Source organism: Triticum aestivum, chromosome 6A (genome assembly GCF_018294505.1).
Source record: "Triticum aestivum cultivar Chinese Spring chromosome 6A, IWGSC CS RefSeq v2.1, whole genome shotgun sequence".
NCBI classification, from domain to species: Eukaryota; Viridiplantae; Streptophyta; class Magnoliopsida; order Poales; family Poaceae; genus Triticum; species Triticum aestivum.
The window spans coordinates 19,677,559-19,693,514 of NC_057809.1; the positions used below are offsets into that span (position 1 = coordinate 19,677,559).

At 43.1% G+C, this 15,956-nt stretch overlaps 2 protein-coding genes across 2 annotated transcripts; both read right to left on the reverse strand.

Moving 5' to 3' along the window:
• Positions 1-2,545: 2,545 nt before the first annotated feature.
• LOC123131722 (uncharacterized) lies at positions 2,546-7,073 on the reverse strand. Its single transcript, XM_044551396.1, has 4 exons — positions 6,863-7,073; positions 6,602-6,722; positions 3,302-6,357; positions 2,546-3,144 (listed from the first exon to the last, which is right to left on the reverse strand). The coding sequence occupies exons 2-4, from the start codon at positions 6,614-6,616 to the stop codon at positions 3,141-3,143; spliced, it is 3,075 nt and encodes a 1,024-aa protein (XP_044407331.1). The 5' UTR covers positions 6,617-6,722; positions 6,863-7,073; the 3' UTR covers positions 2,546-3,140.
• Positions 7,074-10,735: 3,662 nt separating this feature from the next.
• LOC123131723 (2-oxoisovalerate dehydrogenase subunit beta 1, mitochondrial) lies at positions 10,736-15,725 on the reverse strand. The gene is made up of 13 exons (XM_044551397.1): positions 15,268-15,725; positions 14,705-14,816; positions 14,123-14,158; positions 13,674-13,733; positions 13,306-13,363; positions 13,080-13,177; positions 12,748-12,837; positions 12,529-12,597; positions 12,365-12,451; positions 11,426-11,521; positions 11,246-11,323; positions 11,034-11,120; positions 10,736-10,938 (listed from the first exon to the last, which is right to left on the reverse strand). The coding sequence occupies exons 1-13, from the start codon at positions 15,471-15,473 to the stop codon at positions 10,903-10,905; spliced, it is 1,113 nt and encodes a 370-aa protein (XP_044407332.1). The 5' UTR covers positions 15,474-15,725; the 3' UTR covers positions 10,736-10,902.
• Between the last annotated feature and the right edge of the window lie 231 nt (positions 15,726-15,956).

The window sequence follows — 15,956 nt, forward strand, 5'->3', positions numbered from 1 at the left end:
TTTTTCTTTGCTGGTAGGAATAGCAATACGGTTCTCCTCCCTCCTCTCTCCATGTATCCAAGGAGATAAACAGAGAATCAGAGTTTCAGAGTTTCAGAGAAACATCCTCCCACCTTATTCTCTGTTTCTCTATTTACCCCCCTTCAAATTTCCCATGTCCTTTTTGAGGATTTGAGCTGTGTTGTTTGGGAAAGAAGTGAGATTTGTTCTTCCATACGGAAATATAGCACAATTTTTTTCCCTCTCATAGGCTGCTGCGGATATTGAGAAATCACCTCCTTTTTCTTGGTGCCTCTCTTTTCAAAAAAGCGAGAATAACTCCATTCTGTTTGAATATTACCAATACGAAACTGAAAATGAAATTAGCCCGTCATGCGTATGCCAGCAAGAAGCAGATCACTCGTAGCTGTGTTGCGGTCTGAGTCTGACTATGCATCAACTGAACTAGTGCTGCACACATTGTCTGTCTGATCCTTCACTCTGTGGTCTTTTTCTCTCGCCATTCAGAAACCGTCGGTGCTCCATTCGGGCTATGTCTGTGGATACTGCCATCACCTTATCGACCAGCATTGCCATCGTCTATGACGTCTGCAGTGATCACCAAGCATCACTGCATGTGGACCCAAAACGTCGCCACAAGCAGCTGCAACATGCAAAGCCAACGGCCGAGCGAATGCATGCAGGGATGCTATACTGGACGCGATGGCGCGAGTCGTAGCAGCATCAGGCCTTCATTTGCATGTACCTGCTGACTCTGAGCAGTAAGAATGCACACTTGCAAGGCAACCTCTGCTTTACTTTCCTCACCACCGACCAATATCTCCAGGTATCCCTCATGTATCGTCTTGTATTGGAGAGCGTGTAGGTTTGGGCGAGCGATCATCGCTCATGTGCTTCTCTTCTCCCTTCATTTCACAATTGTTTTACTCAATCTGTTGTAGCTTGTAAGTCCACATAATTTATCCCTGAAATCGAAAGTGTTGCATTCTGGAGCATATGCATGTACATGTGAAGTGACAAGCCTGTCAGGTAAATCTTTACATCGTTGGCCTTTTTCCTATGAAGCAGCCGGTTCATACACTGAATTCCGAAATGTTGCATCCTGGATTATATGCACTGCAGAAGTGAAGTTCTTATTAAGTAAATCAGTACATATTCATGACTTCACACCAATCACAACCAGGCTATGAGCTTTTCTACCCTAGCTGCTTATACAGGTTGGTAACTCATTTTCATGCTCTTCATAGATAACATTAATTAGTTCATCTGTATAATTTTTCTTATCAAAGTTCAACCATTTTTTAGGATGTAAATTTTGGATAAAATTTATTTATTCTAATGATATGTCAGTTTTATATAGAAGCTAATTCAAAATAAGTGTTATCTACATGGTCGAATAACTAGCAGAAAAAAATACAAAATATAAATGTGAATGAACCTAGGGACCTAAAGGCGCGGATCACCATGCAGATGAGAGTGCAATGATAAACTATGTGTGCTTATAGTTTTAATGATCATGTAAAATTTGCTGGCAGTTCACACTAGTAGAAAAGTAGGAAACCCCATTATCCTAACCGTAACAAGGTCACAAAAACATTACACCCAACAGAACAAAAAATGCAAACACCTGCCAGAGAAGGAACCTTCATCAAGCAATGGATTAATATAATACTCCCTCCGTCCCAAAATTCTTGTCTTAGATTTATCTACATACGGATGTATCTAGTCACGGTTTAGTGTCAGATTGTAACGCCCCGGACACACCCGCCGGTGGTCGTTACTCCTGGCGGGATCTAGACTGGCCCCACAGATCAATACTAGTCTTTTCTGCGCACTTTGTCCTCACTCGTGCGCACCCGGAAGCAACTTCCCGGTCGGTCACCTATCCTGACACTACTCCAAGCTGAGCACGCTTAACTTTGGAGTTCTGTCCGAATGGGCTCCCAGAAAAGAAGGAATTCCTTATTGATATGAGTAGTCTATCATCCCTATTAAGCCAGGCTATCACATACACCCCCACTCAGAGGAACCGACGTCCTCGTCGGGCCACAGGAACGTTCCCTCTTGGCACAACCGTCTGTGCATCCAGTCCGGTACATGCGCCATGCCGGGTGCCACGACGGGTCACAAACGTCATGAACAACATGACCGCGCACCTGTCCGCAACCATCCGTGTAACCGCGAGGGTCGGCTCTGATACCAACTTGTAACGCCCCGGACACACCCGCCGGTGGTCGTTACTCCTGGCTGGATCTAGACTGGCCCCACAGATCAATACTAGTCTTTTCTGCGCACTTTGTCCTCACTCGTGCGCACCCGGAAGCAACTTCCCGGCCGGTCACCCATCCTGACACTACTCCAAGCTGAGCACGCTTAACTTTGGAGTTCTGTCCGAATGGGCTCCCAGAAAAGAAGGAATTCCTTATTGATATGAGTAGTCTATCATCCCTATTAAGCCAGGCTATCACACAGATACATCCGTATCTAGACAAATATAAGACAAGAATTTTAGGACGGAGGGAGTATGTTGCATATGGGACCTTAATCAAGCAGTGGATTAACACAAATCATCACCAACATTTATGCGGAAGTTGGAGCACGAATTCTCGATTATTATTACAATAATCAGTCCGTAGATGAAAAATCACACACCACAGCACAACGCCACACAGGCTGAAAATCACACACCACATGATCCCACACACCACACCACAACATCTAAGCAGCTTGAGCAGGCAGAGTGCTCATAGTCACACTGCCCAGGCTGAATGCACTCTCTTATTCATTTCTATCTTGCTCAAAGCTTGTAACATACATCATCTATCCAACCAGATGATGTATGCTTACTTTGATGCGCAGTGTCTCAGTTGAGCAGAGCTGACCAAACCAATCAAATCAAATCAAACCAAACTCGTGGATGCACCACCACACCATGGCAATGCAGATCCACGCTGCTGCAGTGGTGCTCCACCTCGGCAGGGCATACGCAAAGCACAAACCAAACCAAACTAACCAAAACAACATGAAATAGGGAAAACAACATGAACCATACATCGCAGCAAAGACATCTGATGTCCAGGAAGCACCACAGGATGACAGGATCAACGCTCGCGTAGAGATCGACGCATGGAAGGAACTGATTACCTACGATGCAGCAAAAACAAATCGTCAATGAGATGATTGATTCACCACAGACACATAATATCATAACTAGAATAGTGTAGATTGGATGGTAAATTAAGTTGGTTGGCACTATAATCGAGTTATCGATGAAATGAGAGATGGACCATATGTATCTTACCTTAAAACTGTGCCTCTTGGCAGCTGGGCCTTGTAGTATGACGAGTGGCTATGCTCATAGAGTGAAGAGTGGTGGTTCGCCTCCACCCCGTCCAACTCAAGGTTATCCCACCATTCCTTCTCACAGTCCACACTAGGCAGCTTCTGGTTGTTTCCGCTGACAGCAGGAAGGCACTTGAGGCTCCAGCAGCCCCTAATCTTGATGGTCTCCAAGTTGGGCGCGGACATCTTGCTCCCACAGATGCGCCGCAGGCTGGGGAGCTCATACAGGTGGATGCGCCTTAGCTTGGGAAACTGTATAACTTTCTGCTCCTTTTGCTTAGGGTCCAAAGCGAAGATCTCCCTAAGATCACCGCAACACACAATTTCCAGGGTATCTAGGCAAGGCAAAGTGTCCACAGACTCCGACAAGGGAAGCACGTGTATGAGCCTAGGGCAATAGTCCAGGTGCAACAGTACTATGTTTACAGAGGAAAACACACGCATTGCACTCCAATACCAGATGTAGCGTGCCTTCAGGAGTTGAGATGCCCAGAATGTGCTCAGCTGATGACAGAAGCTATCACCCTCACTTTGCTGGGCAGTACGAAAGACAGTACGCAGCTCGGGGCACCTCTCGACTCGACACCATTCAAGGCTCCTCCAGTATGAACCTTGCGGGCATGTGATGCAAGTGATGGATGAGCTATCATGCACGTGAAGCATGCGAGCACTGTTAAATACCAAACAAGCGGTTAAGTCAGCACTAGTATTAATTCCTTCCATGTTGCTTTGTTGTTGCTGCAGTAATCCCCTCTTCATCCCCTGATTATCTTGTATGTGAACATACAAGTCTTGAGCTGTTGGAGTAGGAATAGCTGGGCAATCCGACATCCAGCTGATTGCACCTTCATTTTCAGCGCCAGCCCGCTGGTTGAATTGAAAGAAGATACCCCTTGAATATAAATACTTATCAGGCCTACACAGACTCCGGATTCCTTGAGCAGCTTCACTGTCACTAGCAATAGCACCACTTGTAGGAGATGAACCCATTTCCATATATATATGATTTTGCTCATTATATTTAACCGGTTCAAGCGACCTAAGGATCCTTGTATCCCTTAGAGAGATGTACCATTTAAAATCAAAGGACGCATGTTGACTGATGCCTAGTTCAGTAGCAGTAGCAACAAGAATAGATGATGATCCTACAGCTGCAATAGGGTCCCTTGGTTTTTCTTCCCAATTAGCTTGGCCATGTGATGTAGATCGTGTGGTGTCGATGTGCATTACCTCCAAAACCTTTGTCATTTTGTTTTCTAGTGGCCATAATATTGCATAAAGCTTCTCACAGCCCAACAAGATGAGGAATTTGATATTGTTAATTTCCAACTCTCTGAGGTCGAGGGTTTTCACTGCTGTGCCTGAGAGGTCCAGCTCCTCGAGTTTCCCTAGATCTCCTTGCAATAGTATACTCTTCAACTGAGAACAACCCCGGAAGGAAATTCTAGATATCCTGGCGTAGTCATGAGTATAAGAATCACGCGAGAAGGTGAATGACTCAAGCAATGGGGGCAGCATGCCGGGGACAACCTGTTCCACATGAACACAATTGATAAGGATGACTGCCTTAAGGAAGCTTGCGCTAGACAGGTCAGGCAAGTTCTGGTCCTTGGTTGGTAAGTAGTAGCCTTGTTCCTCTACGTGGACCTTGACAAGGGAAGGTCCCCTGCCACGTAAATCACTTATGCTCCAATCCTCGACTTCTTCTACAGTCAACTCCCTGAGGTCAACCATAAAGTTCATCATCTCTTCTGATAGTAATCGATACCAGTTTGTAGATCTCAGGTGCAGCACCCACAGCTTCTGGAAGCATGACATCACTTCATTGTGGCTTGGATGCTTATCTGATGGGATATTTCTGCAGTTCTTCAGCTGGAGGAGTCTTAGCTGGCTGCAACAGAGGAAGGGAGGCGATTCAAAACTGAAGCCGCACCAAGAGAGATGTAACACACGCAGCTTGCTGCTGTGTGAATGTTGCAATATGCCATCTGGTAATGTCGTCATCTGGTAATAATAGATGTTGCCATCTGGTAAGATGAAGCAGGATGTCACCTCAGAAAGATCCATGCCAATATTATCAGGTAGGAGGCCCTTCTTGTGTTGCACCAAAAGCAAGTGGTCATGAAGCCTGCACTGCAGGTGGCGAAGAACATCATCATCAGTGCGGAAACGAAGCCAATCCATAGACATGTTTCTCTGTAGAGCATCGGCTACTCCCCATGCTGAACTATCGCCTTGCCCTTGTATAATCCCATCACACACAAAGTAGTTAAAAACATGGTCCTCCCAGTTCCCCCAACCGAACCAACTGACAGATCCCAGTGCATAGGCATACTGGAAACACTTGTCAACTATTATATGGTTCATGTAAGGCTCTGGAATACCCATATAAGCGACAATCTCCTTGGCCTCTTCCAATAGTGCTTCATCACGGATGCAGTCATCATGAGAAAAATTGACAACAACATCAGTATGCAGCTCCATCTTTGTCCGTTTACGGAGACGTATGTATTTGGATTGAAACCTCCCGTGCCAGGTCCACAACACCTTGATACTCAAAACTGATGTTACCGGAACACCACACTTATACAGGTCAATGTATTTGTCACTCCCATTGTGAAATATCACCACGAATCTACTGCTAGCAAGCTTTCTGAAGATTTCTGTTCTGATATTTGGTATCACCCCTCGAGAGCCTTCGTCTATCCCACTGAAATCATCCTCCTCGTCCCGCCGATCGAAGATGGCCATCACCGATGGTGGAAGCTCTAGCTCCTCCGCGACCGACTTTTGCAGGGCCCTCATGCTTTTCCACAGCGAGCAATCCACATGAACAACCCTGTCAAAGTTTGATTTTGATGATTTCAGGCGTTGAGCTACTGCCTTGAGTGTTGCTGATGCCCCAAATCCATGCCAACCACGGACGAAGATCACATTTCCTTTGCTTGTATCCTCCAAAACGTCCAGTGTCTCTCCTGCGGCAGCATCGATACTTTTTACTTGAATATTGATCTCCTGCGATGTTCAATTAAATAAATAAAGATACCAAAATGTCGTTTTATCACTTTAGTCTTGTTTCTTTACTTCTTTCATTTCAAACTAGAAGGCGCAGCATGACTAAAAATGGAAAGGTTCCTACGAATGAATACCAACCACACATTTTAATGAAGCTCTAGCTCACTGCTCAGTAGCTAGCTAATAAACCAAGTTGCAAATTTGCATCATTAATCACTGAAGTTCTAGGTGTGTGATGGACTACCTTTGGTTTAGGCATGATGAATCAAATCAAAATCAATCCTTCGAATGTCAGCAGCTCCGTTTCGAATCTCTAGCCCATAGATCAGTCTACAGCGTTCTCAGGATCCAATTTCCTTCCATTCCTAAATAAAGCACAAGAGATGGACGCCATCATTTGGAGAAGTTATAAAATGATGCTTTGTTCAAAGGAAGGTGTAAATTTCGAGAAGCAATTAATCAATCTGAAGATATGCTAATATATACAGAGGATTGATGTAATTACCTTGGTTAATTGCGGCACTGGCACAACCTTTGATATGCTACACGTAGTGAGGAATGGATATAAGCTTAGCTAGCTAGTATGGGAAATGGCCCATGCATACCCATACACATTAGCTGCTTTCCTTGCGTTTGCTTTGCTTTTCTCTTTGCTTTCCCTCTCAAAAGCAAAAGCTGTGAATTCTTTGCTTCTGCATGTCAGGATCCATCATCAGATTCTTTGCTTGCTGCGTTTAGTGGTCACAGGGATATAAAGGAAATATAAGTCTGGGTTGTTTGCTTTGTTGTCTGTCATGTTATCTCCTTAATTAGTTGACCAACCTATGTATGATGCTACCATTCCCTTGTAAAGGTCATGAATAATAATAAATCTCGCACGAGAAAGAGTATTAAAGTAGTTCAAGTTATATATACTTGTATCATTATTTCATATAGCCATAAGAGTGGATTTCATTTTTTTACCAGTCAAAATGATGTGTGGATGCCTAGTACAAGACATGAAAAAAAGGCATGCTTCAGCATGACGGTAAAATCTAACAACAGTCCCTCGCTGCAGTTAACAGCATTATCCTCTTAATTGCCATAGTTAACAGCATGCCGGTAGAGTCTAGCAGCATTATCCTGATTGGCCTTCCTAATGACAACACCACTGGAAAGCAAAAGTCAAGAAATCGTCCGTCAGACAGGATACTTATCCACGGAAAGTAACGCTTTGATGAAGTTTCATCTTTAGAAGAGTTAATCGTGTTTGCAGTAATTGCACCATCAGGTTCACCAGAGCATGATAGCTGCTAACTTGAGAGCATCTCGAAGCAGTAATTGCTAGTTGGAATCAAGTCAAAGCCAATTCCAATTCCTGTTTGGATGTGGAGTGTTTGTTAAGTAAATCTGTACATATTCGTGAATTCATTGTAATCACTACCTAGTTGTTCAGAGAAGTTGGTAACTCATTTTCATGATACTCATACACAATATTAGTTATAAATGTTTTAGGCTCCCATTTTATTTTGTAAAACATTGCCTCTGCCTGAAGGTTTTCTCCTCTCTTATTTTTTTTACAAATTTTGTTTTCATGCTATAGCTATTCAAGAAATTTAGCTGACGTACTGACTTGTGTTTCAGGAAGCCGTGCGTTGTATGAACTATGATGTCTCCCACTAGAAGAGAAGGAAGATAAAAAAAGAAATGGCACATGAAGGTGTGAAGCAACTGGAAAGCCACGGTCTTAATATAGGGATCGTATCCCCCTGGCACTTTCATCACATGGCGGCATTCTTTTTTCCTTCCTTGAGTTCCAGGCCTGATGTGAAGGGCCACGTTGAAGCCGAGCGGCGTGGTGGCGACTGGCGAGCTCATCACTCTACCTTCTATATGTGTTACTGTTCAGGTTTTATCCTTCTGGCGTGCTGTTAACTGCAGCAATTATCCTACCGGCATGCCAGCATTATCCAATCTAACAGCGTTACTTCAATCGAAAAGATTGCCTGCCCATGCAAAAATTCCTTACTCAAAAGGACCAGAGTGCCTCCAGGCCTGACGGCAACGTCCCTCGTCCTTTATGAATGTACCCGGTGTCACTCTACATGTGTGCTGATGACGAGTCATCAAGAACGAACGAGTGTGCATGTATTGATTTCCTTCAATAGATTGAGCAAATTACTATGAGCTAATACTAATTACTCCCTTTGTCCCAAAATTAGTTTTGCTGATTTAGTACAAAGTCTTAGTTTCGCTGATTTAGTACAAAGTCTTTGTACTAAATCAGCGACACTTATTTTGGGACGGAGGGAATGTATATTAGCTCTGTCTGGACAGTACATCAATTTATCAATGTATTGATTTTATTTTGTGGCATCCTTTAGTTTTTGTTTTCATATTTTGTTCTGCACACATACACCCGTGCCAGGTCATGTATTGAGATGGATTAAAAACTTTGAGCAAGATAGAGAAATAAATAAAGAGCACCATGCGTGTTCATGCTGCTTACATCCATGTTCTTACCGTGTAATGTTGTGGTGCGTGATTTGTATGCTATGGGCTGCTTATTGTAATAATAATTAAAGTATCACTGGCATTTCTGCATAAATATTTATGATGATTTGTGTAAACCCATTTCTGAATTAAGGTCCCTTGTGCGGCATATGAATCCGTTGCATGAATTAGGTCCCTTATCAGGCAGATGCTTGCAGTTTTATGTTTGTTCTCCTGTAAATTTGCCATGATCATTAGAACTATAGCTATATATGTGCACACAGACACACAGTTTGATCATTGCAAACTCATTCATTTCTAAAAGAGTAACACAAATAGCAAAAAAAAAACGTTGTATGCAATCTATCTTTATTTATCTCCCATTCTGCAGATTATTTACATATTTTAGCATATCTGACATCTTGGGCATTTAATTCTTAATAAGATCCATGCAAAAAAACTTAATAAGATGGTTTGTGTTGAGTACCACCATTCGATATTATTGGATGTATCTATTTATCTTTATATATTTATGAAAGATTCATCTTGCCACCTGTCTCCTTTACTGCCCAGTATAAGAGAGATGATACATATCCTTCGCTTTGTAGGTGCCATATATACCTCCTCTTCCTGTGCCACTCGTCAATTGTTCCGGTCACATACAACACTCCCCTCCTTGCCCAAGCAACATGTTGCATCTCCTCCCCATGTTCTTGGCTTATCAATCACTTTATCTTAAGCATGGGATGTGTCTGGAAGTTCCCAACAATCTATCACGTCCTCGCTCCTGTTGGCTACCACTTCACAACAAGATTCTCGCAGCTAACATACCCAGAAAGAAGACTTAACTGTACACGCCCACCCACCATCTACGGCCGAGCTCTCGTGATCCGTCGTCTCCATTGTGATGGTTGTCTGGTCCTTGGCGTGCTCGTGGGCTGCCTTGACAGCCACCATCGACATTGCCGCTCCGTCCGCCTACATGAACGGTCGGTGGGGGGCCTCCGGGAGGCGAATGCGGCAAAGCAGATCCTGGTGTATACTATGAAATGGGTGGAAGGAGCAACCATGCCAAGGAACACGGTTCACCTTCAGCGAAGGAGCAACCGTCCCAAGGAACACGGTTCACTTTCAGTGGTTGCAGAATGAAGTCGATCACACCCTCTTGCCTTTGTGCATTTAGTCATTTACAATGTGAAAATCTGTCAGCTACTACAGCCAGTATCTTCTGTTTTTGCTAGCATTGTTGGTTTCACAGACACGATCAGAAGTTGGTTTTGGTAAAAGATCCAGAGGAGTTGAACATTGCTGCCGGTATGTGCCTCTTTTTTTGGTGGGGTGGGGGGGGGGGGGGGGGGTGAAGTACTTCCGTACTACTAATTAACCACTACTACATGGTACTGTTTAATTACTATAGTACAGGGTCACTCTCAAAAAAAGGTACATAGTGACAGTAACTTTTAACAGTGCCAAATACTCCCAGCAGTGAAGAGCAAGCAGATCAACATCACAATTTTAAATTGCGGGCAAAACAGATGGCGCTATCACTGATTAAAATCTGCTTTAAATTGCGGGCAAAACAGATGGCGCTATCGCTGATTAAAATCTGCCGCACGATTTGCATCATTCAGGAAATCGCGGGAGATTGCGCTGTAGATCAGGAAATCGAGCCTTCCTGAAACATGCAAATCGTGCGGGCAATTTTAATCTTTGTCAACTGCTGAGTTATCTGCACTCTGCCCTAACGATTCACAGGGGTTTCCCCATTTCCCTGCTGTAATGAAATTGTATTAATGCTAGATTCCATTTCTTTTTACTTCATCAGCATTTCACTTGTTTTTCTTCTCTCTCTGAAAAAGCAGTTGACTTCTTTCTAATATTTTAGATAGAAGAAAGGGACTGACAATTGCAGAATATTTGCACTTTTATTGGTGTCGTCTCGGATAAACTTGTGCGTGGATGTGCATTTACGCCACGGACCAGCAACATATACTCACTTGTACACAATACATACATAATGGAAGTTTCTACATACAGCAATATATACCAGCTTGCTGCTCTCCTGCACCAACCTCAGTAATTTACAGTTGCTTTAATAGCATCTAGGATCTGCAACAACCAACCAACACATCAAGTTCAGAGCTGTATGTATATACCAATGCAGCCAACACAAAGATCAAATCAGCACTCATCCCACTAATTACCTTGTTCTTTGTGGGCATGTAGAATGGTTCATAAACAAGAGGGAAAGGGGTGTCGAGGCCGCAGACCCTTGCGACAGGCGCTTCTAACTGCAACACATATATTTGAGAGATTTTGATCACGTCAACTTCGGGATGATTATCTAAGTGTATTGCTCTTATGTGTTAAGGTTTTCCTTTGTTCAATTAAACAGCTTAAAGATTTAGTACCCTACCCTCTGGAAGCAGCGCTCGGCAATGGATGCAGCGATTTCCGCACCAAACCCTCCGGTTATCGGGGCCTCGTGACTAATCTGTGATGGTACTTGACTCATTGAAGATGATGATAGTAATGGGGCGTTCTAGGTTAATAAAATGACAATGGAGTAAAGAATAAGCCCAAAGAAGCAACGTACAAGAAGCTTTCCGGTCTTGCTGACAGAGGCCTCAACCGTTTCCTTGTCCCATGGAATTAGTGTTCTTAGATCTATGAGCTCGCAAGAAATTCCATCCTGGAATCAATGTACTGATTGATAGTCAGACACAGTTTATGGAACACTGTGCAAGGTAATGAAGACATGGAGATGAATAAAGATGGTAACATCCAAGAGGCAACACCAAGACACACAAGTATAATTTGCAATGATTTGCCATTAAATGATTTGGATAGCCAGAACAACCATGGTATTATCGCTACTACCTCCGTCTCGGTGAATAAGTCATTCGCGTAGTTCTAGGTCGACGATTTAACTATCTAAATATGTATTATATGTGACAAAAAATATATATTTAGAAACTACATCCGTGTAGAAATCCAGTGATATACTTTTCATGACATATAACACATTTAATTCCTCAAATCGATGACCTAGAACTACGCGAATGACTTATTCACCTAGATGGAGGTAGTATGCCATGATGGTCGGCTGTAGTCACAATTGGGGTTCTATGGTGATCGGTGGTAATCCTTAAAAGTGAAACGCAACCAGTCTTCCTAGATCTAGATTAGCATGTGCATTCTGAAATGCAGAAGTGTTCAAGTGCTTTACCAACTGTCTGCTAATCATATACTCCCTCCGTCCGAAAAAGCCTGTCCCTCAAATGGATGTATCTAGCACTAACTTGATGCTAGATACATCCATTTGAGGGGCAAGCTTTTTCGGACGGAGGGAGTATATAGTAAAGATCAAGTGGCTCCAACTTATCTTGCAGTTGTTGAATCAGGGCAAATGGAATCAGAATGTTTAGTTAATTCTATTTCATCGACAATATACGAATATGTTAGTTTTTTTTTCTATAGTTTCGGCCATGGAAGCATTAACTGAATTTTGCATTTAAGAACTAAAATAACTGACCTTTGAAGCATCTTCACACGCTTGTTCCAGCACTGCAAGTTGAGCTCCCCAACCAATAAGTGTTATATCACTTCCTTTGCGGATCACCTAAAGTATAGAAGTTGCATAAATATTTTTGGGTTCCCTCATCACCAAAACAATATGCAGGATGGAGATATACGCACTTCTGCCTGGGATAAAGGCAGCACATAGTCCCCCTCAGGAACTTCTTCAACAGACAAACGGTAAAGCCACTGTAAAGAAGAGAGGAAAGATGCTTGTAAGAGCATTCCGCAATAATCAATTCAATATTGTACATCAGCTGTTCTCTTGCACTTATTCTACAACATGGATATATATGAGTCTTAACCAACTGAGAAACTTCTTTCATATTTTTGCTCTACCTTTGGCTCGAAAAAGATGACTGGGTTTGGGTCACGAATGCTGGCCAGTAACAGTCCCTTGGCCTCACGTGGGCTCCGAGGTATGACAACCTGAAATTGCATTTTTCTTGGTACTCAGGGAACAAGAACAGCAATTTCTGTATACAATTTCAGAAATGTTGTAGAGCATCAAACAGGAGTACCGGAAAATGTTGATTGATATTGTTATACTACCCGATTTTACAAATAAAATATCTTAGTCAATTAGACAATGTGGTTTCCACTTGTATCCGAGCTATTTACTATAAATGATTGCAATTATTGGACAGAGAGCGTTAGATATACAGACTAACCTTCAGGCCAGGAACATGACAGAAGAAGGCCTCTGGTGACTGTGAATGGTAGTGACCACCATGTCCAACAGCACCATATGGAGATCGAATTGTTAAACCTAGAAAATAAGGGATGACAACTTCAGAATGTTTCACCATTAAATAACATAAAAATCAGCATGGGACATGGAACGATCCCTTTCAAAATGGGGAACAGTTATTTTTTCTGCAGGGAAAAAATAGTTACCTCCACAGTTAAATTCATTTCCACTTCGGTATCTGAATTTAGCGGCTTCGTTGACAATCTGCATCAGAAGTCGTATGAACAGGTTCGAACAAGACATGATCAAACTTATATAAATTGAGTCAACTTGACAATGTTCAAGAACTAAAAAGGTTTTACAACTGAATGCAACAGTATCAATGCAGAGTCCAGAGTTCACTAAGAAAGTGAACCTCCAATAATCTCTGGTAACAAGTAGCCAAGGTACTTCCATCAACTGAGATAACTCAGTAATATAATGCAGTCCATATAGCAACTACTTAAAAGTGTCTGCTCTCCATAAGGAAAGAACTCTAGTAGGTAAATAATTCTGAATGGAATCAGAGACATACCTGATCAAATGCTGGAAAGATATAATCTGCAAACTGGATTTCGGCAATAGCTCTATTACCCTGCATGTTGAAGATAAGTAAATAATATGAGGCTTCCATTGCGAAGATGATAGAAGTGAATAGTGATTCAGTGACCTGCAAAAAGTTACTCAGTGATGCAAGATTGTAAGGTTCCCTTTTTTCCGGTGAAAGGTGGATTGTAAGGTTTCTGTTCCATGCACATATTTTGATTAAAATGAATGATGTAATTACATACAGCATATCCAGTCTCCCATTCAAAGGAATCTTTAAGCTCCACAAATTCAAGTGATATGAATCATAATTACTAGTAAAATGTAAGTTTTAAAACTGTGGAACTTGCAAAAACTGATGAAAAAACTACTATTGGTAAATCAAGGAACCTGAAAAGTACTGTTACAAAGAAACCGTCAATTTTCTCTTTGACTCACCATCGCTGCTAAGCCAATAGCAAATCCGGCAATACCCTGTTTGAGAAGAACTGGTCATTGGTTAGGATAGGGCATATAGCATGCAGAAGCACACTTCAGGCGTACTAGTGCACTAGAATGCATAAAATCACATCTGAATATCATGGAAAAAAAATCTGAAACCAAATCATGACATAACGATAATACACATCTATCATGACACACAATTTCAACTCCAATTATTGTCTACAATTTCATAGAAAAACAAAAAAGATAAATCAGACTGTGAATAGTACAAAATTCAGGTCTGGTCTAGAGTTTTTGTTTTCAGAGTTGTGTGATGTTCTTGGATCTGAAAGAAAAATGTGATATAGTATATGCATGTAGTATGAATGTCGCTAATCACTTCTTATTTTATCCAGAACTTGCGTAATGCAGAATTAAGGACTTAGTGCACTGTTACACCTAAGCCATATGAACTTCAGTATAGTGAACTTAAATGTATGTCTGTAGTCAAGCATAGAAGACTGTAAACACTGATTTGTTCACATTTTACTGTAGTATTGCCATTAGCTTAGGCAGGTATGGCAAGTAAAGATGCACCTGTTCACACAATGGTGTATTGAATACTCTTTGTTTCCCAAATCGATCAGCTAGCCCTGTTGTGCAGCGAAAGACGCCGCCAAAACCCACATCCTCTCCAAAGACATAAGAGCTGTCAAAATGAAACCCATCTTCAGTTCACTGGAACGCGTGTATAACTAACTGAAATTGAACTTGATCTGGGAATGTTCAGATAAGCATAAGCCACTGCAGTCAATAGTCCAAAACAAATAGAAACCCTTCGTCCTAGCACAGTCATTTGCCAAAAACGTATTACTGTACTTTAAATTACATTATTATTAACTGTCCAAACAAACATCATCCCCAATTAAGGCAGCAAACGAGCAAAAAAATGCACAATGGTGTATCGAACTGAATGCAACAGCAATGTACTACTAACTTGTATTTATGTTTCCTTCAATTTTATTAAGAGCTTGTGTTCTACTCGGAACACTAGTATACTGACATGGTGTACAGCAGAGATGTTGACAGCGGAACATATTATTACAGCAGAAAGAAATGTTAAATTATCAGATAATTTAGGACCAGCGGGGGGGCCTCACCGCGGGTCGGTGTCGAGCGCGATGTGGAGCGCCTGGTTGACGGCGGTGAAGAGGTTCACGGCCTTCCCGCCTCCCCCCTCTCCCCTCTCGGCCGCGCCCACCGGAGCAGCGGCGGCGGCGCTGTCGGAGAAGCGCCTGCCGCCTCCAATCCCCGCCGCTCCGACCCTCCTCCTCACCACCACCTCCCTCAAAGCCCTCGTGGCCATCGAAGCCTCACGAAGCGGAAGCGGGCTCTTCGCCGCTCGGTGGCGGACGCGAGCTCGTGGAGCAGCGCCGTGGGAGGACCGGCCGATCTGGGGAAGGGGAGGAGGCCGGCAGCTGCTCGGCGCGCCGTCGCCGTCCGCAGGCAGTGGTTCTCGCCGGGATTTGGGAAGTGGAGGAGGAATTGGGTTTGGGGATGAGCGGAGAGAGCTCAGGGGGGAGGGATGAGTGAGGTGGGAGAGATTCAGACGTTTTTCATTCGTCAGCAAGATAGGCACGCACTCGGCTTGCCACGCAGGCCACACATGCACATGTTTGTGATTAACTAACACGTGTTAATCATGATGGGGGGATATTTTCCCCTTATCTCTCCAACAGCGTCCCAACCGGATAGACTTTGATGGACTGCACGAGACTCAAACCCTAGCCGCCGCAGCTTCCCTGCGTGCCGACGCGTCGGCCCCCTCCTCTCCACTGTCCGGCGGGGC

Coding starts and splice junctions, on each gene's coding strand:
- LOC123131723 (XM_044551397.1), bottom strand. CDS start 15,473: ATGGCCACGAGGGCTTTGAGGGAGGTGGTGGTGAGGAGGAGGGTCGGA. Junction 13,364..13,673: donor TCTTTCCAGCATTTGATCAG/GTATGTCTCTGA, acceptor CTTCTGATGCAG/ATTGTCAACGAAGCCGCTAA. Junction 12,838..13,079: donor GTCATGTTCCTGGCCTGAAG/GTTAGTCTGTAT, acceptor ATGCAATTTCAG/GTTGTCATACCTCGGAGCCC.